At 43.0% G+C, this 27,455-nt stretch overlaps 1 protein-coding gene across 1 annotated transcript in view; it reads right to left on the bottom strand.

Moving 5' to 3' along the window:
- Positions 1-27,455, bottom strand: part of fras1 (Fraser extracellular matrix complex subunit 1) — a 397,669-nt gene that overhangs the window by 155,895 nt on the left and 214,319 nt on the right. The window contains exons 16-18 of the mRNA XM_052040656.1: positions 25,705-25,845; positions 8,281-8,421; positions 2,365-2,538 (exon numbers count right to left, since the gene is read on the bottom strand). Of these exons, the coding sequence (XP_051896616.1) occupies positions 2,365-2,538; positions 8,281-8,421; positions 25,705-25,845 (456 nt within the window). The remainder of the gene's footprint in view (positions 1-2,364; positions 2,539-8,280; positions 8,422-25,704; positions 25,846-27,455) is intronic.

Below are 27,455 nucleotides of genomic sequence, written 5' to 3' on the forward strand. Positions count from 1 at the left end.
AGTGACTTCCTCACCCCGAAAAGCATCCGAACCGTGGTCGTCCACACACAAATACCTGTTTCCTTCTACAGGTCAGCAACAAAGTGAACTCCACCGGATTACTTCCAACTTCCATACATGGATTTCAGTGGCAAACACAGTTATTGTTTCTCATCCATCGATAGAGAAAACAAGCAGGCTGGTGTCTCTCTCCCTTCTCTCTCTCTCTTTCTTCTTCTTCTGACTTCTTCAACAACGTCATTACGTCCTTTATCTTCTATTGACGTAAGCACGCCCCACACACACATACACACACACTCTCTATCTTAAAGGGACTTTCACTGAGTCCGTAACACTATCACTTCAGCTGCAACCACATTGCAGCCTTCAGGACTCAGTATCAAATTCAACAAGTTCCAATAACCTGCTTTCTTCTGCTGCTGTAGGTTACTCATGTGCAATACTAACTCAATTTTTTTCCCCCCTCCACAGACGCTGCCTGCTTTGCTGGGTTTTCAAGCATTCTCCTTCTGATTTCAGATTTCAGCAACAGCTCTGACTTCAGTTCACAACTTTGGCATGTTCCTTTGCTTACTTTCCCTTTCACAACTTATTCTCTGAAATCTATTAACTAGATGGTTCTGTAATTATCGGGATCACCTGGGCAACCCTGGCCTTACCCAATCAGAGGTTTTCCCTTTATCCTATCCATCCCTCCCACATTCTGTCTTCAACTAAAACTACCTTGATTTTTTTCCCCATTTTTCCAGTTCACAAAGGTGCTGCACCTGAAACGTTAACTCTGTTTCTCCTTCTCTGGATGCTACCTGACCTGCTGAGTACTTGCAGCATTTTCTGTTTTTATTTCAGATTTCTAGCTTCCACAGATTTTTGATTTTCAATCACTTCGTCTGGGTTTGGGAACCAATCTACTACAGGAATGTTTATAACAACAGGAGATTATAATTAATCAATAGTATTTTATTTTAGAGGTCACAGCACCAGCAACTGTCCTCCAGGCTGAGATGGGTCCATCCTCAATAAATGTTAATGTATGTAGTGGTTAGCATAACGCTTTACAGCGCCAGTGACCCAGGTTCAATTCCGGCCACTGTCTGTCAGGAGTTTGTACGTTCTCCCCATGTCTGCATGGGTTTCCTCCGGGTGCTACGGTTTCCTCCCACATTCCAAAAGACATACAGGTTAGGAAGTTGTGGGCATGCTATGTTGGCGCCGGAAGCATGGCGACACTTGCGGGCTGACCCCAGAACACTACGCAAAAGACTGTGTGTTTCAATGTACATGTGACTAATAAAGATAAAGATATCCAAAGAAAGGAGGCATAATTCACAGATAAACAAGTTACAACTAACTAGCACCCTTTAATGTAGCAAAATGTGGCAATGTTGATTTCTGAGCAAGAATAGGAGTAATAAGTAGAACTGAGTGAAGCAGAACAAAAATGCTGTTGGGTATAAGGAACCCGTTGAAGGTGGGGAAAGACTGAGCAAGATGAAGGATCCAGAGAAAGAATTCAGGAATATGGGGGCATTGATGGATAAATTCCCTAATGAGAGAGAATCAGAGTAATCAACTAAGGAATTATGGAGATGTTGCACATACTGATGTAGCCTTCAGATGTAATTAAACAAAAAAGTCCAAGATTTAAGTCAACATTAAATTTTGACCAGAATATTGAGAGTGCATTATTAACAAATCATTATTTTGTTCATTGTTGAAAAAAAACTTATTTGTGTCAAATGCATTTTTTAATAATTTCTGTCAAAGCTACTTAAGTGCGATCGATATAACAAAAATGGTTAGACTTTAATGAGATCCATTTTGAGGGAAAGGAACTAGTTATCACAGGTACCTGGTAAAGAACCACAGTGGGCAATTCCTATTGGGTGTTTTATGAAAAGGCTTTAAAAAAAATCTTTCAGCAGCTGTCATTAGTATTATTTCATCAATAATTAATAGCAACTGAGATATCAACACATGGTAAGAATGCATAATATTACATTAAGGTTAGAACAGAGGAAAGTATGTGCATTACAACCTGCTTTGCATGATGCTGAAAATTAATTTTAATTTTAGGGTTTGATGGGTTATTTAAGAGAAGAAACCAATTTTTGAAACTGTTATTCACTTTTGTTAAGGTAAATTGGAACCTCCAGCATCAAGTTCATATATACTGATGGCTGAATACTCCATATTTATGGAATTACTAAACAGTAACAACTTTGATAGTTTAAAAAAAATTCCCCAGACATCATTCCTATTTCTCTATAGCGAAATCAAGTATACAACTTTTAAACCTGGATATGCTCCTCAAATCTAATTGAGGAGAAATTGAAATCACATCATATAGCACAAAGCACTTACCTGTGCACACTTTAGTGATACCCATGAAGAAGCGTGGCTTACAATTAGCCACACACACTCCATGTGGCACTCCATCAGTCTCCTGATGAATCTGAATGGCTTCCTCAGCTTTGAGGCAATTGATGCACTGTGACTGCTTGGGTCCAACACAGGCTCGGCAAGGAGGGCTACAGGCTTCAAGAAAATAAAATAACAACAAAGATCTAATGTTTTAAGATAGAATTGGATTTTTTGGAAAAGAAACATAATGCAGCATTAATCAAACTCTTCCATAGGTTGTGACCGTTGAACATCTGAGCTGCAATCCTCAAGCAGTGCACATGTTACTATGTTACCGAAGAAGGAAGGCAGAGTATGGAAGGTAGATGATTCTTCCTGGAGTTGAAGGAAATCTGAGCAGATCACTCATCCAGGCTGCACTCCAGCATCCAATACTAAAGTAATGCTGTGAAAATCCTGGTCAATCAGTGTTTATGCCACAGGACTAGTCTCCCACAGGCCTGAACCATTAGTAGAGGGAACTGAACTTCAAGTTGCACCATGTCAACTGGAATTTAAAAAAAACTGGTAGCTGTTTACAGATGTTAAATTATAAAAATTCAAACACTTTACTAATGACCTTGTGAGGAGGAAACCTCTTATCCATATCTGGTCTGACCTAAATGCTATCCAGCGCTACACTAGTATGGCAACTCTGGATTGATCTTGCATTTTTCTCAGTTGACTCAAACCAATATCACCAGGCCCACCAACATCCATCTTGGGCAACCAGGGATCAACAATAAATGATGGCCTTGCCAGTAATTCCCACACCCAATAAAATAAAATTAATGCGTCTATCCAGTTTCTCAAATAGTGGCTGAAAATGCAGGGGGAAGCAAAATCAAACTTTAAAATGAAGCAGAATAAAACAAATAGCCAAGAAATGGCAATTGGTTTTGATAGGCCATAGAATTATACAATTGCTACTGGACAGAAGGAGAATATTTGGAAGGCCTTTATTATTATTCAACCATGTTCCTTTATGATATAACTACACCAATCTGCGCCATCAGTACATCTGTCCAAATTTTAAGTCAATAGCAAATGAGATAACAGTGGTCACTGCAGGAATAAATCGGACAGCAGTGTCTCTCTATTTGCAGGCTTTTTTTTAGCCATTCTGGGCAGACCCCAGGCTTCCCATAGTCAACCCACCACAGGGGATTTCCATTAAAATAGGTTTCAAAACCATTTTACAAAGAGCTGCATCAAAGCTGATTCCAGATTCAATGGCAGAACTAAATTCTTTATGCTCTGAGTAAGCTTACAAGCAAAATTGTCTGTGGGGAAAAAGGGCACTCTTCACTAAATATGATGCAAAATGATCTTGAGAGTAATAAAAATAGAAAATTGAGCCTTTAGCCAGGTCTGCCCACTTTAGAACTGATGGCAATATTATACTTGATGCCCAAGTTTACAAGTTGTAGAAGGTCTGGTGCCACAACTTTGAATTAATTCTACATGTTAGACTTATACAATTTAATTCCCAGAAACTGAGGATTGAACCTAATTTGTTGCTGGAGCATTTGACTATAATGTTTCAAAAATTGATTAAGAAGTATTTTGTTCTAATTTTACTTATCGCTAATTCTGCAACACAGATTTCCATCTCTGAGTAATTATACAGCCTTGTCTCTTAGTGGGTTAATAAATGGTAGCCTTTGACTGCATTGACCTTGAAGAATTTCAGTTACTCAGCAACAGATTGTACAGCAATCCTGTTTTACAGCAAGCAGATAATTAAAGTTGGGATTTTTGGAAACATGTTGAATACATCTCTGAAACATTGCAGTTTAAGTTAGGAGAATATTAATGAGAGATGAGTCACCGGGTGTCCTTCCCAGCGGTTTACGTTTTATTTTTACAAAGCACAGTTTTCTAAATGATGCTCTGATTCTGGGGTGAGTCACTGCTGTAATTCACCTCTCCCACGGCTCTCCTGACTTTTTCAGGCTCTGAAGCACAGACATGCTGTGACCCAGCCCAATGTTCCCTACTGGGGATTTGTGGCCAAACAGTGTCTGAATCAAAAAGCATACAGAAAGTGTAATTTAAGATTTAAATTGCATATAGAAATTGGAACAATGAGTGAATAAAAGAAAGAAAGGTGGGATAAAGAGCAAGACATGAAAGATACATAGAACAGTACAGCACAGGAACAGGCCCTTCAGTCCTCGATGCCTGTGCCGACCATGATGCCAATTAAACTAGTCGCATCTGTCTGCACAAGGCCCATATTGCTCTATTCCCTGCTTGTTGATGTGCCTGTCAAAATGCCTCTTGAACATTGCTATCATATCTGCTTCGACCACCTCCCCTGGCAGTACGTACAGGTACCTACCACTCTCTCTGTAATAAACTTGCCTCGTAAATCTCCTTTAAACTTCTCCCCTCTCACCTTAAAGCTATGCCCCCCGTAATATGACATTTCCACCCTGTGAAAAAGCTGTGACGATCTACCCCATCTATGGCTCTCATAATTTTATGTACTCCTATCAGGTCACCCCCTCAGCCTCCAGTGCTCCAGAGGAAACAATCCAAGTTCGTCTAATCTCTCCTTATAGCTAATACTTTCTAATCCAGGCAACTCCTGGTGAACCTCTTCTCTATGTCCTTCCTGCAATGTAATTATACAGCCTTGTCTCTTAGTGGGTTAATAAATGGTAGCCTTTGACTGCATTGACCTTGAAGAATTTCAGTTACTCAGCAACAGATTGTACAGCAATACTGTTTTACAACAAGCAGATAATTAAAGTTGGGATTTTTGGAAACATGTTGAATACATCTCGGAAACATTGCAGTTTAATTTAGAACTGTACACAATACTCCAAATGTGGCCTAACCAAAAGTTTTATAAAGCTGTAATATAACTTCCCAACCTTTATACTCAATGCAAGAATGCCATACATCTTCTAAACCACCGTATCTACTTGTGTTGCCACTTTCTGGGCGATATGGACTTGCACCCCAAGATGCCTCTGTAATCCTAACATCAATGCTCCTAAGGGTCCTGTCACTTACTGTACACTTTCCTCTTACATAAGACCTCCCAAAGTGAGAAACATCTCACACTCGTCTGTATTAAAGTCTATCTGCTATTTCTCCGCCTATATTTCCAACTGATCTACAATCTGCAGTATTCTTTGACAACCTTCCCCATTATCCATAACTCCACCAATTTTTGTGCCATCTGCAAATTTACAGATCAGGCCACCTACATTTTCATCCAAATCAGTTATAGATATATATATCTCACAAACAACAGAGATCCCAATACTGATCCGTGTGGAACACCACTGGTCACAGATGCCAGTCAGAATAACACCCCTCCACCATTACCTCTTTTTTCCATGGCCAGGCCAATCTACTAAATTACCATGGATCCCATGTGCCTTAATCCTCTGGATCAGCCTACCATGAGGGACCTTGTCAAATGCCTTAGTGAAGTCTATGTAGACAACATCCACTGGCCTACCCTCATCAATCATCTTTGTCACTTCCTCAAAAGATTCAATCAAATTTTTAAGACATGACCTCCACCACACAAAACCATGCTGACTAATATGTCCATGCTTTTCCAAATGTGAGTAAATCCTATCCCTAAGAATCTTCTCCAATAATTTCCCTACCACTGATGTAAGTCCAGGATTATTCCTATTGACAAAGGAACAACATTAGCTATTCTCCAGTCCTCTGGGACCTTGCCTGTGGCTAAAGAGGATACAAAATTCTCTGTCAAGTCCCCAGCAATCTCATCTCTTACCTCCCTCAATAACCTGGGATAGATTCCGTCAGTCCCTGGGGACTTATCCACCTTAATGTTCTTCAAGAGACCCTACACCTCCTCCTCCTTAACATCAACATGCCCTAGAACTGCCCTCCCTGACCCCACTATAGCCCATGTCCTTCTCAGTGTTAAATACCGATGTGAAGTACTCATTTAGTACCTTGCCCACTTCCTTTGGCTCCAGGCATAAATTCTCTCCTTTGTCCTTATGTGGTCCTGCCCTCTCCCTCGCTACCTTCTTGTTTTCAATATATATATAAAATGCTTTGGGGTTTTCTTTAATCCTCCTTGCCAAGGACATTTTATGGTCCCTTTTAGCCCTCCAGATTCTTCTGTTTCCTTCAAGGGCCCTGTCCAGTTTCAGCTTCCTAAACCCTAATATGCTTCCTTTGTCTTCTTGACTAAATTTACAACATTTCTCATCATCCAAAGTTCCTGAAACTTGCCATCTTTATTTTTTTGTTCCTCATAAGAACATGCTGGTCCTGAATTCTGACCAGGTGGCCTTTAAGCAACACCCACACCAGATGTGGACTTACCCAATAACAGCTGCTCCCAATCTACTCTTCCCAGTTCTTGCTTAATACTGTTGTAATTAGCCTTCCCCCAATTTAGCACTCCCCTACCTCTCCCCCCATCCCAGCCATGTTCCAGTCTTATCTGTATCCATAACTATCTTAAAACCTACGGAGTTATTGTTGCAGTTCCCAAAATGCTCTCCCCTTGGAACTTCGATCACCTGGCCAATTTCATTTCCCAGTACAAGGCCTAGTATGCCCCCTTCCCTGGTTGGGCTATCTATGAAGTGTTTCAAGAACCCTCCTGGAAGTACCTAACAAATTCTGTCCCATGTAAGCCTCTGGCATGAAGGAAGTCCCAGTCAACATTCAGAAAAATAAAGTCACCCACTACAACAACCCTTTTCTTTTCACATCTTTCCCTGATCTGCCTACATATCTGTTCCTCTATCTCCCGCTGACTATTGGGAGACCTATAAGTATTACCCTGTCATAGTGATTGCACGTTTCATATTTCTGAGCTCTGATCATATTGCCTCACTGGATGAGCCCTCCAAGATATCCCTGCCGTGACATTCTCCCTTATCGGTAGTGCAACTCCCCCACCTTTTATATCTCTCTCTATCACATTTGAAACATCTAAACCCTGGAACATTGAGCTGCCAGTCCTGCCCTTCTTTCAACTAAGTCTTTGTAATGGCCACGACATTGCAGTTCCATGCACTAATCCAGGCTTTAAGTTCATCTGCCTTACCTGTAATACTCCTTGCACTGCAATAAATGCACTTTAGCCCATTAGTCCCACCTACATTTAATAACCTGGCCCTGTCTGTCCCTTCTTTCAGACTTACTTGACCTAACCTCCACCATCCCTTCAATCCCTCCACTTGCTGACCTACACAATGATTAAAACATTATATATGTATTTACAAATCTCCAAAACAAATTAACATTGATATTATGCTCAAAATAAATCATCTTCAGTGCCAGAGAGATAATTAAACGTTATTCATCAATGATCTCATGTTTACAAGTTCACTTACTCTTGAACGCACCAGGCCTAACTTTACATGGCTTATTCAATGGGGGACTAGTGGGCAAGTCTTTGAATGTTGTGTTTATTAGTGAGGGGTGTTACATCCAGTGGAGAGGTGGGCTGTGTCTACCAGCAACATCCAGAAATCTGGCTTTAAGTGTGCTGGTATTAAAGGTTTAACTGACTGACCTACCTCTTGAAGGCAGATTAGTCACCCACTTCCTAACCAGAACTGGGTGCTTTGGGTTTGATTTGCAATTTTAGAAATCATTATTTTCACCCACACCCAAGCTATTGGTTCAAAATTAGTCTCATTAAGTCAATAATGAGAGGTTTATGGAATCTGCAGCAAAACTTAACATGTAGTTAAAGCCAAAACAAAACAATTAAAAGGGCAATATAAAACATTCTGAAAGATAATAGAATTAGTGATCCAGCATAGGCTTTGTAATAAGATCTGCTTCAGCTTCTTCGATCAAAAAAACAACACTGTATCATACTTCCGCAACTGAGTGCACAGCAATACTGCATACCTCGGCATATTCCATCCGCAGAGTAAAATCCCTCAGGACAGGCTGAGAGACACTGGCCTTTGTGTAGGACATGGCGGCTGGCACAGGAGGTGCAAAGCACAGGAGCAGAGCCAGTGCAGGTTGCACAGGATGCATGGCAAGCTAAAACAAAGAAAGACACAGTTGTAAACACATAGAGGACCTGAAAGAGGAAGCAATGGGTTATTAGCACAGTAGAAAACCCATGAACATAAGTAAATAACATACTGAGAAGATTGTTTTACATAACCAAATATTCATACTACACAGGAGGGCAATTATCCAATTACCTCTGTACTAAGCCATGTTATAGGACATGCCAATGACTCTCACTTAACGACTCTTCTCCTACAGCTTTGAAAACTTTTCCTTTCCAAACAGATTTCATAACATGGTTCTTTTCGTGAAGGTGTAATGAAAGAACAGGAATGGTACAGGCCCACCCACATTGATGGTGCAGAATACAGGCCACATCACAATTTGCATTGGGTGTCCCATCCTTTTACTGATCACATTAAAAACAAGTCTGAAAATTCAGCTGTTCGAATGCTTGACTAGTGACATAAAATATAAGAAGTAATATTCTAGAAAGAGCTCCAACTGAAGATGCAACAAGGTAGAAATGGAACCTCATTGCTTGCAAGTGGATAGATATGAACCACATTGATTCCTTTGACAGGGACAACATGAAAATGTTGTTGCAATGGTTGTTTGGGGCTTGACATTTTAGGGACTGTGCCCACACAATTCTCAAAACATTCTTGAGTGAACTGGTCAAGTATTAGCTTTTCCTGGCCCAGACATCCTCATGGCCTTTTCAAAACACTCTCAATACTGAGTAACAAATGCAGTTCTCCCACAGGATGAAATCAGAAACCAAGTAAGAGAAAAAAACATCATAATTTCCATATTTTTCATTTCTACTTACAGGAATCAGAATTAGGCTTATTATCACTGACATATGTCGTGAAATTTGTTGTTTTGCAGCAGCAGTACAGTGCAAGACATAAAAACATAAAAATTACTATAAGTTACAAAAATAAATAAATAGTGCAAAGGAGGAATAATGAGGTAGTGTTCATGGTGTCATGGACCATTCAGAAATCTGATGGCAGAGGGGAAGAAGCTGTTCCTGAAACGTTGAGTGTGGGTCTTCAGGCTCCTGTACCTCCTCCCTGATGGCAGGAACATGAAGAGGGCACGTCCCAGGTGATGAGGGTCCTCAATGATGAATGCCGCCTTCTTGAGGCTCTACCTCTTGAAGATGTCCTCATGGGGAGGGTTGTGCCCTTGATAGAACTCGCTGAGTCTAAAACCATCTGCAGCCTCTTTCAATCCTGCACATTGGAGCCACCATACCTGGCAGTGATGCAACCAGTCAGGATGCTCTCCACCGCATATCTATAGAAATTTGCAAGAGTCTTTGGTGACATACCAAATCTCCTCAAACTCCTAATGAAGTAGAGCTACTGGTGTGCCTTCTTCGTGATTGCATCAAGGTGTGGGCCCAAGATTGATCCTCTGAGATATTGACACCCAGGAAGTCACCCTTTCACCAATGACCCCTAAATGAGGATTGGTGTGTGTTCTCCCGACTTCCCCTTCCTGAAGTCCACAATCATCTCCTTGGTCTTGCTGACATTGAGTGGGAGGTTGTTGCTGTGACACCACTCAACCAGCCTATCTGTCTCACTCCTGTACGCCTCCTCATCACCATCTGAGGTTCTGCCAACAACAGTGGTGTCATCAGCAAATTTATAGATGGCGTTATAAGGCATTCTCAATACTTACACTGCTCTGCTTTGGATTCCTCCTCTTTACCTCCATGAAGTCTGGAAATTTGATTTACATCATTACTAATATCTTAGAAGACGCTTTTTATCCTGACTCTGGATTCTACCTCACTCTTTTCAGCTGTTCTAGTTTACCCTGTTCACTGTACAGTTCTATGCAATTTCAATACAATCTGGAGAGAAATCTACTTGCACATCAACATGGGGAATTTTCGGTTATGCCATCAACACTTGTGCCTTTCCATTCCATAGTACAGTGAGTTGGATTACTGGCCAAGTGCTGTCTTCTAATTTGAACCGTTTCTACCATACAGCCAGCAAACAGCCAGCTGAAACATAAAGTTCAGCCTGGATTGCCTTGAGAGTCACAGTTTATGGGGGATCCTCCTAGAATGCAAATGTCTGCTCCACCATTTGCTGAACAAAGTAAATATTCTAATAATACCAAATGAGATTAATAGGGTGAACTCCACTTGTATAAAAAAAATATAATTGGTGAGAACTTCAATTTCCAAAGGCAATCTGTGACAGTGGTATTGTTTTCTTTAGTCCTACTTATGTGCATGATTATGTTCATATTTTTAACCATATGATACAGCATTCATAATCCATCAACATAAAGTTCCACCTACAAAATCTGTGCCCTGCAGCTGATTGGTTAAACTCACATGCTCTACCATTCTACATGGCACTACATGAGAGCCTGGACCAAAGGGTGACTTTTATTTTGAAGTCTTTATTAGTAAATTTCCAAATGAAGCTTTAGCACAGAGATTTTGATCTGAGTCCAGTGCCCAGAGCAGGAAAGATGCCAAGTTCACACACATCTTTTCAATGTCCAAGTGGAGCACTACATGCTGGCAGGTTTAAGATGATGGGAATAGCTGTTCCAAGGGTAGGCTTGAATTGTGATTTTTTTAAGGAGTCCTTCTCAGGAGAGAACTGTGAAGGTTTATTGTCTATAAACAGTTGCATATTATAGATAGTATTAAGAAGGTCAGTATTCTGCAGAACATTGGATTATTTATTTATATTTCATTCAAAAACTATCAGTATTGTTCCTAACCAGATACTTCTCTAATTCTTCTTAAAAGCAATAATCAGATGACATTAATTGCTTTGATGCGAGTCTACTGCTTGCATCTAGTACTCGTGGGAAAATAATTCTTCAGATCTGTGCTTGAATTTTGCATAGCCTATTTTTATATTCCCACTTTTAAGGCCTCAGTTTAAATTAAACCATTGAATGGATCAACTTAAAAAAGCTTGTTCTTTTTTTGGTAGAAACAATACCTTAAGGATGGAAGCACACAAGCTGAACAGAATGCTGATGACTTTAAATCTTCAAAGACTGCTCATCGATCGTTAAATATTTCAAAGAGTAAGGTGATAAGGAATTGAAACTTTAAAGATTCTGCTTTTGGTGCAATTGACCCAACTCAACACAAATTGTATCCAGAATTTTGAAAATCATTGCTCATTTCTGAAGTTTCTGCTCAAACTGCTCCTTAAGATTTTGGATAGTTATGAATAAGGAGAAGTCTGCACCTGTTGGGGGGTTAGTATTAAATTAGGGTAGGGCCCCAATTACAGCATTATCAGGCAGGATTAAAAACACAATGATGCTGGAGGAACTCAGCAGGCCAGGCAGCATCCGTGGAGAAAAGCAGGCAGTCAACGTTTTGTGTCAGGACCCTTCTTCAGGACTGAAGATAGGAAAAGGGGAAGCCCAATATATAGGAGGGAAAAGCAGAGCAGTGATAGGTGGACAATAGAGGGGAGGCAGGGTGGGCACAGGGTGGTGATAGGTAGATGCAGGTAATAGGCAGGTGTGGGGGAGAAGCGGAGAGCAGGTCCACCGCGGGATGTGTAAAAGGTAAGAAGAGAGAGGAAAGAAAGGCTAGGAAAGGGAAGAAGAGAAGAAGCATGGGGGGCGGTTTGTGGGGAAGGGGGGTGGGGATTACCTTAAGAGGGAGAATTCAATATTCATGCCATTAGACTGTAAGGTCCCAAGACGGAGAGTGAGGTGCTGTTCCTCCAGTTTGCGCTTGGAATTCTCCTGGCAGTGGAAGAGGCCGAGGACTGACATATCAGTGACAGTGTTGGGGGGGTGGGGGGGGAGTTGAAGTGACTGCCATCAGGAAGATGCAGGTCACGATTATGGACAGAGCGCAGGCGTTCTGCGAAAAGGTCACCTAGTCTGCGTTTGGTCTCACCAGTGTAGAGGAGGCCATACTCGGAGCACCGAATGCAGTAAGTGATATTAAGGGAGGTGCAGGTGAATCTCTGTCTCATCTGAAAGGACTGTTTGGGTCCCTGGATGGAGGTGGTGCAGTGGCAGGTGTTGCACCTATGGTGGGGGCAGTGGAAAGTTCCCAGGGAGGGAGCAGGATGTGGGAGAGGAGTGAATGAGGGAGTCGTTGAGAGAGCGGTCCTTGCGAAAGGCAGAAATGGGTGGGGAGGCGAAGATATGCTTGGTGGTGGGATCCCGTTGGAGATGGCGAAAGTGGCGGAGAATGATGTGTTGGATACGTAGGCTGGTGGGATGAAATATGAGGACAAGATGGACCCTATCCCTGTTGGGTCTGGGAGGGGTGGGGGTGAGAGTGGAGGTGCGGGAAATGGCAGAGGTACAGGTGTGAGCTCTCTCGACCACAGTCGGGGGGGAAGCCCCAGTTAGAAAGGAAGTGGGACATCTCAGATGTCCTGGAGTGGAAAGCCTCATCAAGGGAGCAGATGCAGTGGAGGCAGAGAAATTGAGAAAAAGGGATAGCATCCTTGCAAGAGACAGGGTGGAAGGAGCTGTAATTGAGGTAGCTGTGGGCATCAGTGGGTTTGCAGAAGATTGTCAGTTTCTCTATTATTAGAGCAGGAGCTTGGAAGAATAAATTGGAAGCAGTTGTTGTTGGGCAAGTCCATATCTGACATGTGGGAGTCATTTAAAGACCGGCTGACCAGAATTCAAGACAGGCATGTTCCAGTAAGGAGAAAGGACAAAGATAGTAAGGTATGAGCATGCATTTCAGGTGAGACGGAGCAGATTCAGATCGGATGTGAGGGGTATGTTTTTTTCTCAGAGAGTGGTGGATACCTCGTATGCGTTGCCTGATAGGGTGATGGAGGCAAATTCATTGGGGCTTTTAAGAGGGGTTTGGATAGGCACATGAATGAGAGGAAAATAGAGGGATAAGGGTATTCTGTAGTTGGGAGGGATTAGCTATGTTGGAACAACATTGTGGGCCAAAGGGCCTGTCCTGTGCTGTACTGTTCTATGTTCTATGTAAGGAGATCTTGGCAGATGAGAGAGGTTGTAAATTTAGTTAAAAAGAAAACATTTGTAAGGTTTAGGAAACTGAAATCAGACAGGGCTTTTAAGGAATATAAAGAAGCTGGAAAGAGTTCAAACAGGGCATTAAGAGGGCCAAAAGGGGCTATGAAATGTTCCAGGTAAGTAGGATTAAAGAGAATCCCAAGGCATTTTTTTTTGTATCTTAAAATAAGAGGGTGACCAGGGAGAGGGTAGGACCACTCAAGGAAAAAGGAGGGATTTTATGCTCAGAGTCAGAGGATGTTGGCGAAGTACTAAATGAGTACTTTGCATTGTTAAGGATTAGGACATGGAGAATAGTGAGATCAGTGTGGGGTATTCGAATATGCTAGGGCATTTTGACATCAAGAAAGAGATGATGTTGGGTCCCTTGAAGAGCATTAAGACGGATAAATCCCCAGGGCCCGGTGGGATCTATCTCAGGTTGTTGAGAGAGGCAAGAAAGGAGATTGCCGGGGCTTTGATGAAGATTTTTATATCCTTTCTAGCCACAGGTGAGGTCCCACAGGAGTGGAGAGTAGCCAATGTTGTTCCTTTGTTTAAGAAAGGAAATGGGGGGTAAGCCTGGAAATTATAGGCTAGTAAATCTCATATCAATGGTAGGGAAACTATTGGAGAGGATTCTAAGGGATAGGATTTATCCACATTTGGGAGCTAATTAGGGACAGTCAACGTGGCTTTGTGCAGGGCAAGTCATGTCTTGCAAACTTGATTGAGTTTTTTTGAGGAGGTGACCAGGGTGATTGATGAGGGTAGGGCAGTGGATTTTGTCTACATGGGACTTCAGAAAGACACTTGATGAGAGCCCTCCATAGTAGGTTGATTCAGAAGATTAAGATGCATGGGATCATGATGACTTGATAGTTTGGATTCAGAATTGACTTGCCCATAGAAGACAGAGGGTAGTGGTGGAAGGGTGTTATTCTGGATGGAGGTCCGTGTCCAGTGGTGTTCCACAGGGATCAGAGCTGGGACCTCTGTTGTTTGTGATAAATGATGAAGATGAAAACGTAAATGGGTTGCAAACGACACACAAACTGGCACTGTTGCAGACAGTGAAGAAGATCGTTGAAAGATACAGCTGGATATAGATCAGTTACAGTTATGGGCAGATGGAGTTTAATCTGAGCAAGTGTGAGGTATTGCCTTTTGGGAGGTCAAATGTAAGGGGAAAATATACAGCAGAACACTTAACAGCATTGTACAGAGGGATCTTGGGGTCTGAGTCCATGCCTCCCTGAAAGTGGCAAAGCAAGTAGATAGTGGTTGCCTTCATTACTAGGGGCATAAAGCATAAGAGTCAGGAGGACATGATGCACTTATATAAAACTTTGGTTAGCCACACTTGGAGTATTGTGTGCAGTTCTGGTCGCCCCTTTACAGAAAGTATGTAGAGGCTATAGAGAGGGTGCAGAAGCGGGTTACCAGGATGCTGCATGGATTAGAGGGTATTAGCTACAATGACAGGTTGGACAAACTTGGATTGTTTTCTCTGGAATGTCGGAGGCTGAGGAGGAGTTGGGGGGGGGGGGGGTGTCCTGATAGAAGTTTATAAAATTGAGGCATAGGCAGCTAGAATCTTTTTTCAAAGGGTGGAAATGTGCAGTACTGGAGTGCATAACTTCATGGTGAGAGGGGGAAGTTCAAAGGAGATGTTTGGGGCAAGTTTTTCTTTTACACAGAAAAGTGGTAGGTGCCTGGAACCTGCTGCCAGGTGGGGTAGTGGAAGCAGATATGATTGTGGTGTTCAAGAGGCTTTTAGATAGGCACATGAATATGCAGAGAATGGAGGGATATGGATCATGTGCAGACAGAAGGGATTAGTTTAATTTGGCATCATGCTTGGCCCAGACATTGTGGGCTGAAGGGCCTGTTTCTGTGCTGTACTGTTCTAAATTCTGTGCCCTAACTTGTTTAATTGTTCCCAAATACAAAATCTGCCACAAACCAGCAAAATTGGGCAGGTTTGAGGCACACTATATTTGTTTTAAAAAAATGTTTGCTTTATAAATATCCTTTGATTTCATATTGGTGATGCCTTGAATTTTGATTAATATAGTTGAATATGTTTTTCACAGAAGGTAAGTATTTTGAAACACTGGGTGAATCCACCCTATCCAATGTGCAAGTCTTCACAATGCAGAAAGTTTTCACCATGTGTGACCAAGGTAAATGGACAGATTTGGAAAAGACCCACTCAGTGTCCGTGATTTGCAGCGAGCCTCGATACCAGAACGGTATTCCATCATATTCAGTAACGTCGAGGCACAGCATGACGGTCTGCCAACACAATGAGCAGCTGCTGCCAATCCCCAGCAAACAGGCCTGAGCCCCACATTCCAGCACTGACCGGCCACACCACCCGCCCAGGGCCCACCCAACACTAGCTGTCACACGCAGCCTCTCCACACCAAGCCATGGGAAAGTCTTTGCTGCAAGACCATGGTATGGACAGCGGTTTGTATCTGGCTCCTGGATCAGCAGTGCTGTCAGTAGCACCTCTGTATTTAATGCTACAATGAACCCTTTGGCACAGATTGCATTACCGTTCTCACTTGTGGGAATATATCCTGAGTGCTCAGCAAGGTACCCCCACTCTGCAATGCAGTCTGACTCACCAATAACCTGTTTACCAATGCTCAGTTTGGGTTTCACAACGACCATTGAGCTCCAATCCTCATTATACACTTAGTCCAAACATGACAACAAAGCAGAATTCTGGAGGAAGAATGAGAGTTATTGACTTTAACATTAAAGCAGTGTTTGACCAAGTGTCACATCAGGGCAACCCAGTCAAAACTGCATTCAGTTTGTATCAAGGGCAAACTTTCTGATGGTTGGAGACACACCTTTCACAAAAGATGGTTACGTTTGTTTGAGGTCAATTATCGCAGCCCCAGGATATCACTCAGAAGTCCTTCAAAGCATTGTCCAAGTTCCAACCATTCTGAGCCATTTTATTAAATACCTTTCCCACTTCATAAGTTCAGAAATGGAGACATTTGCTGATGATTGCACAATCCTCTGTTTTAAACCTGTACCCTCTAAATCTAAGATTGTGCCCTCTGGCCCTGGACTGACCCACCAAGGGAAAAAGCTTGGCCACATCTACTCCGTCCAGTCCTTTCAACATTTTAAATGTTTCTATGAGGTCCCCTCTCATTCTTCTGTACTCCAGTGAGTACAGTCCAAGAGCCGACAAACGCTCATCATATGTAAGCCCTTTCATTCCTGGAATCATCCTCGTAAATCTCCTCTGAACCCTCTCCAACATCAGCACATCCTTCCTAAGATATGGGGCCCAAAACTGTACACAGTATTCCAAATGAGGCCTCACTAGTGCCCCATAGAGCCTCGTCAACACTTCCTTACTTTTATACACTATACCTCTCGAAATGAATGCCAACATAGCATTCGCTTTCTTTACCATCGATCCGACCTGGTGGTTAACCTTTAGGGTATCCTGCACGAGTACCCCCAAGTCCCTTTGTATTTCTGTACTTTGAATTTTCTTCCCTTCTCGATAATAATCTGCCCATTTATTTCTGTTTCCAAAGTGTACAACTGCACATTTCTCAACATTAAATCTCATCTGCCATTTCCTTGCCCATTCTCCTAAACTATCTAGGTCTCTCTGCAACCTACCTGTCTCCTCAATACTCTCTACTCCTCCACCTATCTTGGTGTCATCCGCAAACTTAGCCACAAAACCATTTACTCCATCATCCAAATCGTTAATGTACAGGGTAAAAAGAAGCAGCCCCAACACCGATCCCTGAGGAACACCACTAGCAACCGGTAGCCAACCAGAACAGGATCCTTTTATTCCCACCCTTTGCTTCCTGCCAACCAGCCAATGCTCCACCCATTCTGTTATCCTACCTGTAATTCTATGACCTCTCATCTTATTAATCAGTCTCTTGTGCGGCACCTTGTAGAAGGCCTTTTGAAAGTCTAAGTACACAACATCTACTGCCTCTCCCTTATCCACCCTACCTGAGATTTCTTCAAAAAACTCCAATAGGTTGGTCAGGCAGGATCTTTCCTTCACGAAACCATGTTGGCTTGGACCTATCTTGTCTTGCACCTCTAGGTATTCCATAACCTCATCCTTGAGGATCAATTCTAACAACCTTCCCATCACCGACGTCAGACTAATAGGTCTGTAATTTCCTTTATGCTGCCTCCCACCTTTCTTATACAGTGGAACTACATTTGCAACCCTCCAGTCCTCCGGAACCATGCCGGAGTCTATCGATTCCTGGAAAATTATCACCAATGCCTCCGCTATCTCAAAAGCCACCTCCTTCAGAATCCGGGGATGCACCTCATCCGGTCCGGGAGACTCATCAGTCTTTGGCCCAATTAGTTTTCCTAGCACCTTCTCTCTAGTAATCTTAACTGAACTCAGTTCCATCCCTTGAGACCACTGACTAACTGGTATATTGCTGATGTCCTCCACAGTGAAGACCGATGCAAAATACTCATTTAGTTCCTCTGCCATCTCTTTATTATCCATTATAATCTCTCCCACACCATTATCAATTGGTCCTATATCAACCCGTGTCTGTCTTTTACTCCTTATGTATTTAAAAAAACTCTTAGTATCCTTTCTAATGTTATCTGCCAACTTCCTTTCATAATTCATCTTTTCTTTCCTAACGACCTTCTTAGTTTCTTTCTGCAGGTTTTTAAAAGTTTCCCAGTCTTCTGTTTTCCCACTAATTTTTGCTTCCTTGTATGGCCTCCCTTTTGCTTTCATTTTAGCCTTCACCTCTCTCGTTATCCACATTTGTGCCTTTTTTCCATTCAAAACATTTTTTCTTGGAATATATCTATCCTGCATTTTCCTTATTTCTTGTAGAAATTCAATCCATTTCTGCTCCGCCGTCCCTCCAGCTAGCTTACTCTTCCAATCAATTTGGGCCAGGTCCTCTCTCATACCATTGTAATTTCCTTTGTTCCACTGAAATATCGATACACCAGTTATCAGCTTCTCCTTCTCAAACTTGAGACTGAACTCAATCATATTGTGATCACTAGTTCCTAATGGTTCCTTTACCTTTAGTTCCCTAATCACCCTAAGCACCCAGTCCAAAACAGCCGATCCCCTGGTGGGCTTGTCAACAAGTTGCTCCAAAACGCCATCCCATAGACATTCCACAAACTCACTCTCCTGAGATCTACTGCCTTGCTGGATTTCCCAGTCCACCTTCATGTTAAAATCCCCCATGATTATCTTAACGTTGTCACTCTGGCACGCTTTTTCTATTTCTAACTGCAACTTATAGTCCACTTCTTGACTGCTATTAGGGGGCCTATATATAACTGCTAATATTGTCCTTTTGCCCTTGCTATTTCTTAGCTCCACCCATAAGGATTCCACCTCTTCTGACCCAATGTCCTTTCTTTCTATTGATTTTATATCATGACTAACCATCATGGCCACACCACCCCCTCTGCCTACCCGCCTATCCTTCCTATACACTGTGCACCCCAGGACATTGAGTTCCCAATCACATCCATCATAAAGCCATGACTCGGTGATTGCCACAATGTCGTATTTATTAATCTGTAGTTGTGCCACTAGGTCATCTACTTTATTCCTAATGCTACGTGTATTCAAATATAGTACATTTAGTCCAGTATCTGCTATTGATTTTGTTGTATTTCTAATGATCAGCAAATTATCCTGACTATTCACCTTCCTGTCATTCTTACCATCCTCACTACACACTATCTTGGACTTGTTTCTATCTATCCTAACATCCTGTATCCTAACATCCTGGTCTGTTGTACTTCTTTTGTTCAGCAAATTATCCTGACTTTTCACCTGCCTGTCACAACATCAGTGTCCTACCCCTCATCAATGGTATAAGTTCACCAGCCAGATTTGGGATGGATTGCTGAAAACTTTGAACATGGTAAAAGTTTAACGGAGACGTTCCAGGATTGTTCGTTGAATCCAAGGTGGATGTAATCAAAGGAGAAGAATCTGACTTTCAAACATGCATTTTGACACTGCCCAGCAGTCAAGCAAGCACAGGATTTGCAAATCAAAATAACCACAGATGCTAGAATCTGAAATAATAGACAAAATGCTAGAAACATTTAGCAGATGAAACAGCATCCATGGGAAGAGAAATAGTTAATGTTTCAGGTGCAACATCACCCAGTAAAGACCAAAGTGTTAACAAGTCGGGGGCTAGGTATTCTGTGATGAACTTGGCGGCATTGGAAGTACGGAGGCCAAGATTCAACTCAATTCTTCAAAGCATGATCTGTACCTTTCAGGATAAAGGAAAAGCAGGGGAAGAGCTAGAGACCATAAGAAGCACAGATCACTGACCCAGTAGTTTTCTGACTGGTCTGCATCAATGATTCCTGCAGTGAAGACAAATTGCACCATTAAGACCTGTGAATACAGTGAAGCAAAGATAGAGACATACCCACTACATTTGACTGATAATTTGTTGGTCCAGCTAGATAGATGACAGATCCTCTCAACCCTTGACACACCACATACTTACCTGCAGATCAAATTACACAAAGGTTTGAAGGAGTACTCAATGATAAATAGTGATTTCTGAACTGCTCTAACACAGCAAGCTTCCATTTAGTTTGGCACGAGGTCTGGGCATGTTCCAGAGGACAACGTATGGTTTGATCCAAAACCTGCCAGGTATCATAGCTGCAGGTCCAGGACTCTTTAACAGCACTCAAGAACAGGTGATATCTTGGTGTCTGGGAAGATGGAGCAGGAATACAGGGAGAATCCAGAAGGTATACTTCTATTATTCTAGGACATATGAGTATGCACAAGGAAAGACAAGTGTTTCTTTGCCGGCTCAGAAATAGCCTATCAAGGCCTATTATCAATAGCCTATCAAGGCTTTGAGACAGAGGCTGAAAGACTCCACCTAATTGAGGACAAAGATGCGCCCAGTCCAACCAATCTGCACAGGACTTCTCAGCAACAATGAATGTTTCCTGCCATCTTTTCGCAAAATATTGAGGAACTTCATATCAGTTGCTTCACCACAAGATGACAATCGGACTAAACAGGGACACCAGAAGCTGCATTCCAAGGTCTAAGCAACTGCTGCTACGATGCATGCAATGCCTAAACTTGTTGGTGTAATGTTGGTCAAAATGGAGATGAATGGCCAACTAGTTTTCCATCAAGATCTTTTTGCAAGGCAAAGCAGTAATACAACTATAAAAACATTGTTTAATTGTTGTCTATGAAATGATGAAGCTCCATAAATGATTGTTCAGAATTTGACAACTTTCACAGACCACAAGCCTTTATGGAATATTTTTGGCATATCCAAGGACATTCCTCAGATGGCATCAGCTGGAATGCAGAGGTACAGATTACACCATCTACATAACAGTAATTTCTAAAATACGCAAGTAAACAGCACAGTCAAGTTGTTGACCCTCTGAGCTCTCAGTTGGTGCACCACCATATGATATACCAAAACTGTGCGAGAGTATGTTGCTGCTGGAATATTTCAAAATTACTGCAGTCACAATCCAAAGACTGGCTACTATATTGCAGATAAGTATAGAAACTAAGTGGTTAGACGGGAGTGATCCCTTGGGGATTCAGAATCATTATTCCACCACGCAGCACCAGCAGTTATATCTCATAACAATTTGCCTGAAGTTTTGTCCGGTGACCTTGAAAGAGACAAGCAGTTGGAGGATACGTTGAAAGAGCAGGAATAATGTTAAAAACATTGTAAGAATCCACCAGCTGCTCCTATTAATACAATAGGAGCTGTACAGACCATGGTCAAATGTACATGTGGATATTGGTGTCCATTTATGGGGAAAATGATCATGCTCATAGTAAATCCACATTCAAAATGGACAGAAGCAGTTCCTGTGGATGCATTTATACTTCAAACAATGTTTTCAGAGATGAGAATGATCTCGGCTGTACATGGTCTTCAAGAGTTGCTTGTGCTGCATAATGGAAGCAACTTCAGTGAGGAATGGAGTTAAATGGGTGCACACATCTCTGTGCTGCATAATGGAAGCAACTTCAGTGAGGAATGGAGTTAAATGGGTGCACACATCTCCGTATCACCCCAGCCCCAAGGGGTTTGGTGGAAAGAGCTGTTCACATTCTGGAAGATGGACTGAAAAAGATGACAAAGTGTGAATTATGGACAAAAGCCACACACGTCTTATTCCGCCACAAGAATACATCACTTACAACTACAGGATAGAAACCTGCTGAGTCACTGATGGAAAGACATGTCAAAGCACATTTGGATCTGATGAAGCTGGATTTTAGCCCTAGTGAGTTTCCAAACAAGTGAAGTAAAAAGAAAATTATGATACCAGATCTTGCAATCACCCACTGTGAAGCAAATAGTGCTGTAAGAAGACCAATGAAAGCAGCGCGAGAGACGTTGTTAAACGAGACTGCAGATTCTGGAATCCGGAGCAACATGTAAACTGCTGGTAGAACTCGGGTCAACCGGCAAAGGGATAGTCGATGTTTTGGGTCCAAACCCTACATCGGGACCAACAGTGTAGAAGGAAGATAGCCAGTATATAGTGAGAGGGAAGGGTGAGACAAAGGCTGGTAGGTGATAGATGGAACCAGAGAAGGGTATAGTCGGCAGATGGAACCAGATGGGGGAGGGAAGAGAGAGAGCAGAGACAAATTTTGTTAGGCCTCACTGTGGCAGTGGAGAAGGCTGAGAACAGACTGGACTTTAGTGAGGCTTTTGACAAGGTCCCGCATGGTAGGCTGCTCTAGAAAGTCAAGGCCGATGGGAACCAAGGCGAGCTGCCTAATTGGATTCAAAAATTGACTTGGTGATAGGAGGAAGAGGTTGATGGTGGAAGGATGCTTTCTTGATCGGAAGAGGTCACACTGCACAGGCCGGAGGCAGGAGAGGTCACACTGCACAGACCAGAGTTTCAGAACACTGGGCTGCTGTCCAAATCACAGACCCACGGTCACCGGGTAACATTGAGAAGTGGGAACCACTGCTGGTTTCCCCACATTAATCCAGAATCAAGTGATATTGATAGGAAACAGGAATGTGGCATGATTCCGCACCGACCCAGGGTAACTGGGCAACAATCAAAAGCATGGAGCTGGACCGATGTCCCAACACTGACCCAGGGCCACAGTGAAATGTCTGGAAGAGGAAGTTGGACAATTAAATTACTGAAACTGACTTTTAAAAGATGTGGGGGGGGGGGGGGGGGGTGTAAAAAAGCACTATTTACTCATTATTTTGGTGTTCACCATCACTTTCCATAAGATTTGTTTTTAGATTCAAAACAGGTCTGTTCAGGTCCTTGTGGCCAATATAATCCAGTTTAATTCTTAAAGCCAGTAGGAAGACCAATAAACAATTTTAAACACCAGCTTGTGGGCTGAACTGAGGCAAAGTGTTTTTAAAACTAGCATAACAAAGTGCAGAAATGTAAGATACATTCAACAAAGTTGTGCTTAATATTCCATGATCTTTTGTACCGGTTGCATCAGTGGATATCTGCTAAGAAAACAACGCAATCAAGCAGAATCTCCAGGTCAGCGAATTGAAACAGGTGATTAGATTGGCAATCTAACTTAATTATCTTAATTAATTTGAAGCATTAAGTTAATGCACTGTAATACAGTTAAGATCCAACCAAAAGTCGTTTCAATCCCTAAGTGTGAGTTCTAGATGAGGTACAGCACCATGTGGTTTGGCCATGTCTGTAATTCCCTGCAACAGGAATAAAAGAAATCTTATTACGTGTTATTTCTCACCATCATTAAATGAGTTAGCAAACTCACAGGAAACTAAACATGCAGTTTCTGAAAATGTGACCTTTAACGGGTCATTAAGAACAGAGAAATAGAACCCTTTGCTGAATCCATCAGGAAGAATGAGAGCATCAGAGGGGTGACGTTGCCAGGCAGTGAGGCCACCCAGGTGAACACCTCCCTGTACATGGACGACGTCGCTGTCTTCTGCTCGGACCCAAGGTCAGTTCGCAGATTGATCAGCATCTGCGACCAGCTTGAGTTGGCATCAGGGGCCAGAGTTAACTGCACGAAGAGCGAGGCCATGCTCTTCGGCAACTGGCCCGACCGATCCAATGTCCCTTTCACCGTCAGGCCTGACTATCTGAAGGTGCTGGGGATCTGGTTCGGAGGGGCTGGGGCGTGCAACAAAAATCGGTGGGAGCGGATTGGGAAGGTAAGCAGAAAATGGGACTGTGGGAACGGCGCTCCCTATTGATAACCGGGAAGAACTTGGTCATCAGGTGTGAGGTGCTCTCAGGGCTGCTGTACTTGGCGCAGGTGTGGCCTGTTCCTCGCTCCTCCAGCTTGGAAATCACCCGTGCCGTCTTCCTGTTCATCTGGGGATCCAAGGTGGAGCGGGTCCGATGGCTCACCATGCACAAGTCCCTGGACAATGGGGGTAAAGGTGTCCCCAAAGTCGCCCTCATCCTGATGACCACCTTCGTCTGCGGCTGCATCAGGCTGTGCGTGGAACCAAAGTACGTGGGCACCAAGTGTCACTACGTACCGAGGTTCTACCTGTCCCTGCTGCTGCGAAGAATAGGCCTAGCCCCGTGGCCACACAACGTCCCAGTCAGCTGGACGTTGCCGCACTACCTGTCCTTCGTGGAGAAGTTCTTCCAGACCAACACCTTTGACCACAAGTCCGTCAGGCAGTGGTCAGCACAGAACATCCTGCAGACACTGCAGGAGAAGGACTTGATGGACATTGTGGGATGGTTCCCTGAGCAGACTGTCCAAACCATCTGGCAGAATGCCTCATCACCAGAACTCACCAACAAGCACCAAGATCTCGCTTGGCTGGCAGTGAGAAGGGCCCTCCCAGTCAGATCCTTCCTGCATGGTCGGAACCTCACTCCCAGTGTGCGCTGCCCCCGGGAGGACTGCGCTGGGGATGAGACGGTCGCCCACCTCTTTGCGGGCTGTGGGTTTGCGAGGAGGGTGTGGCGAAAGATACAAGGGTCCTTGTCACGGTTCATCGCCAGCAGCTGCGTAACAGAGGATTCTCTGATCTACGGGCTGTTCCCAGGGACACACACAGAGACGGACATCAACTGCTGCTGGAAGGTCATCAACTCGGTGAAAGACATCCTTTAGTCTGCCCAAAACTTGTTGGTCTTCCAGCACTGCGAGATATCCATAGGGAAATGCTGCCGAATGGCATATTCCAGGCTGCAGGAGTACGTGCTGAGGGACGCACTGAAGCTGGGCGCAGCCAACGCAAGGGCTCGGTGGGGAAGGACTACAGTTTAGGGTTCTTCTGCCACTGGAGAGGGAGGGGCAGGGTCAGGCGAGAAAGCCCCTAAATATTGTAAATATGGGACTGGGTAGCCCCCAGGGAGGCACACGTGTGGCATCAGTGCTGCTGTTTTGATATAAAAAGGTAACACTAATGAATGATCTGCACAAGAATGTAAAGTCTTGCACTGTTTTATAATTGTATATAGTTTGTCTTTTATTATGAATAAAGTTTATTTTGGAATATAAAAAAAAGTATTATCTTATTTTTCACTAAATCAGGATGTCCAGACCCCAAAGGTTAGATCCTAAGCGTCATGTGCCATTGTGAAGAGATGCCAAGTCCAGGCCAACCCTTGCCCATAGGCATGTTTCCCTTGCCTGTTCTCACCCAGTCCACTAATAGCCCATAGAGAATCGGCAGCAGCTAGCTTGTCAGTTGTCAGGCAGAGAATTGCACTGGAGACTAAGCAGAGAGAAGAGGGAATATAAATACCTCAAAGGACATAGAATGATTTCCAACTCAAGGCAGTCTCCCACGCTGGAAATAATGGGTTACATTAGACAAGAACAATTCCTGCACTTTGGCTCTCACACTTCTAAACATACTTCTCCAATGTAAGAAGAAACCATTCACCAGCCCAATTAATTCTGATCATTGTGAATCAGGGTTACAGGAGGAACTCTCATCTTACAATGTGGATCACGTGTTAAGAAAACTGATGGACAACAAATGTTTCCCCTTTTTAACATTTTCCAGGGCTCAAATTAACAGTCATATCAAATGCTTTCCCGCACTATTTTCTGCCATGGCACTACAAAGCATATCAAATCCTGTAATTATACCACTGGAAAGATAAATATAAACTGGCTCAAATCCACCACAATGCTAAGCTGGTCTAGCAGAGTGTTCTGTGAGAACTGTAGAAATACTTCAAACTTACATTTTTCTTGTTGAAATGGGAGGTCGTATTCCTCCTATGTTTGGTATTGGTTCTTACCTGCACATTTATTAGCCACATCTTTGTAATAGCCTTCAGGACAATGTGAGACACACTTCCCATTGTGTACAACCCTGTCTTCAGAACAGCTCAGGCATTTTGAGTTGTCAAGGTGGCAAGTCTGGCAAGATGAGTCACATGCTGTGCATGAAGTGAAAAGAAAGAAAACAAGCAAAATCAAACAGATTAAACTGCAAGGTAAAATTACACTAGCCAATTATCTAGATCATTCATGTATCCAGTTAATAGACAACAGTTGGTGTACATGTCCAATGCCTCAAGCAATCCCTTTATTTATGAAAACTTGGGACAGTGCCCCGTTTTACAAAACTATTTATCTTCTCCTATGCAAGATGTTACGCACATGAGCAATTTCTAAAATAAAAGAATGCTTGAGCAGCAAGAGACCACTGGAGTTTGAAGGACCAGTTGAGTGTTGAGTTCACCTAGCAGGAGTTGTGCCTTGCAGAGCACCTGTGGCCCAAATTATAAAAAGATAAAGCATCAACTTGTACTATTATCTCTTTAATTTTGACAGATAGTTTTGAGGAAAAGTGAAAAGTTAGAAGATCCAATATATCATGGGAGCTGGTGAGAAAGTTGTACCACATGGTCTGAATTAATGGTCACATTGTTTGGGCACTGATTTGCTCAAATGTGACAACTGACATGCACATACACATTAGTATTGTAATTCTCATAACCCTCCACTTTGGTTATGGTGTTAAACTTATACCTTTGTTAACTTGTTCATGGGATTGCGTGTTGCTGGCAAGGCCACCGTCCCAAATGGTCACTGAATGGCTCGCCAAACCAGGTGCAAATTGTGTGCAAACCCACAAGCCACCTTCTGTAGGCTGTGCCCTCCTGCCATTTGCACCAATCTTGCCCCACTTCTAATGAATGGACTCAAGGATCTCAGCACCATTCTGGAAGCTCCTCCTCCACATTCATCAGATTCTCATGAGATGGTGGCGATGTTCTTTTTTTCAAGGAAACTTTGAGAACGTCATTGAAGTGTTCCTTTTGTCCACTTTGTAATCTTTTACCGTGACAAAGCTCAGCGTCAAGTGCCTGTTTTGTATGTTGAACATACTAACGACATGGCCTGCCATGAGAACCAACTGAGTCTGATGCTGGGGATGTTGGCTTAGGAGAGGACGCTGGCTTAGGAGAGGACGCTGACATTTGTTTGCTTATCCTACCAATGGATTCGGAGGATATTGCAAAGACACTTCTGTTGGTACCACTTCAGTACCCTGAGGTGTCTACGGAAGGTAGACCATGTTTCCAAAACGTACAGTAATCCCCATTACCTGGTCTACCATGAGCTTTATGTCAGGTTTGAGGTGGCAGTGAATTTAAGCCTCAATGACCGCCTTTGCTGAGGGGCGTCTCCCAAGATATGCAGAGTTTGGTTTCGAAAGTCTTGTCGTTAGTCAGGGTCTGTGTTGTACTGTGGGGAAGGCTGGTAGGAACTTTATTCTGCAAATGTTTAACATGAGGCTATTCTCTTGTACGCTTCAGTGAATGAGCTGACCTCTGAGTGCACACAGATGCAAGCATTGCCTGTATATTACAGCTCAGAGTTACTTCAGTTCTGAGTGGAGGCACTGCAGATTGTAGTTCAGAAGGAGACTGTGATGAGGGAGACTAGGATGCAATAAGGTGGATGAGGCATCATCTGTGCTTTCTGTCCTACTGTTGGCCAAGGTCTCAGTAGCGGTTTCTACAACAACAGCAGGGTTGAC

Source organism: Pristis pectinata, chromosome 2, assembly GCF_009764475.1.
Source record: "Pristis pectinata isolate sPriPec2 chromosome 2, sPriPec2.1.pri, whole genome shotgun sequence".
NCBI classification, from domain to species: domain Eukaryota; kingdom Metazoa; phylum Chordata; class Chondrichthyes; order Rhinopristiformes; family Pristidae; genus Pristis; species Pristis pectinata.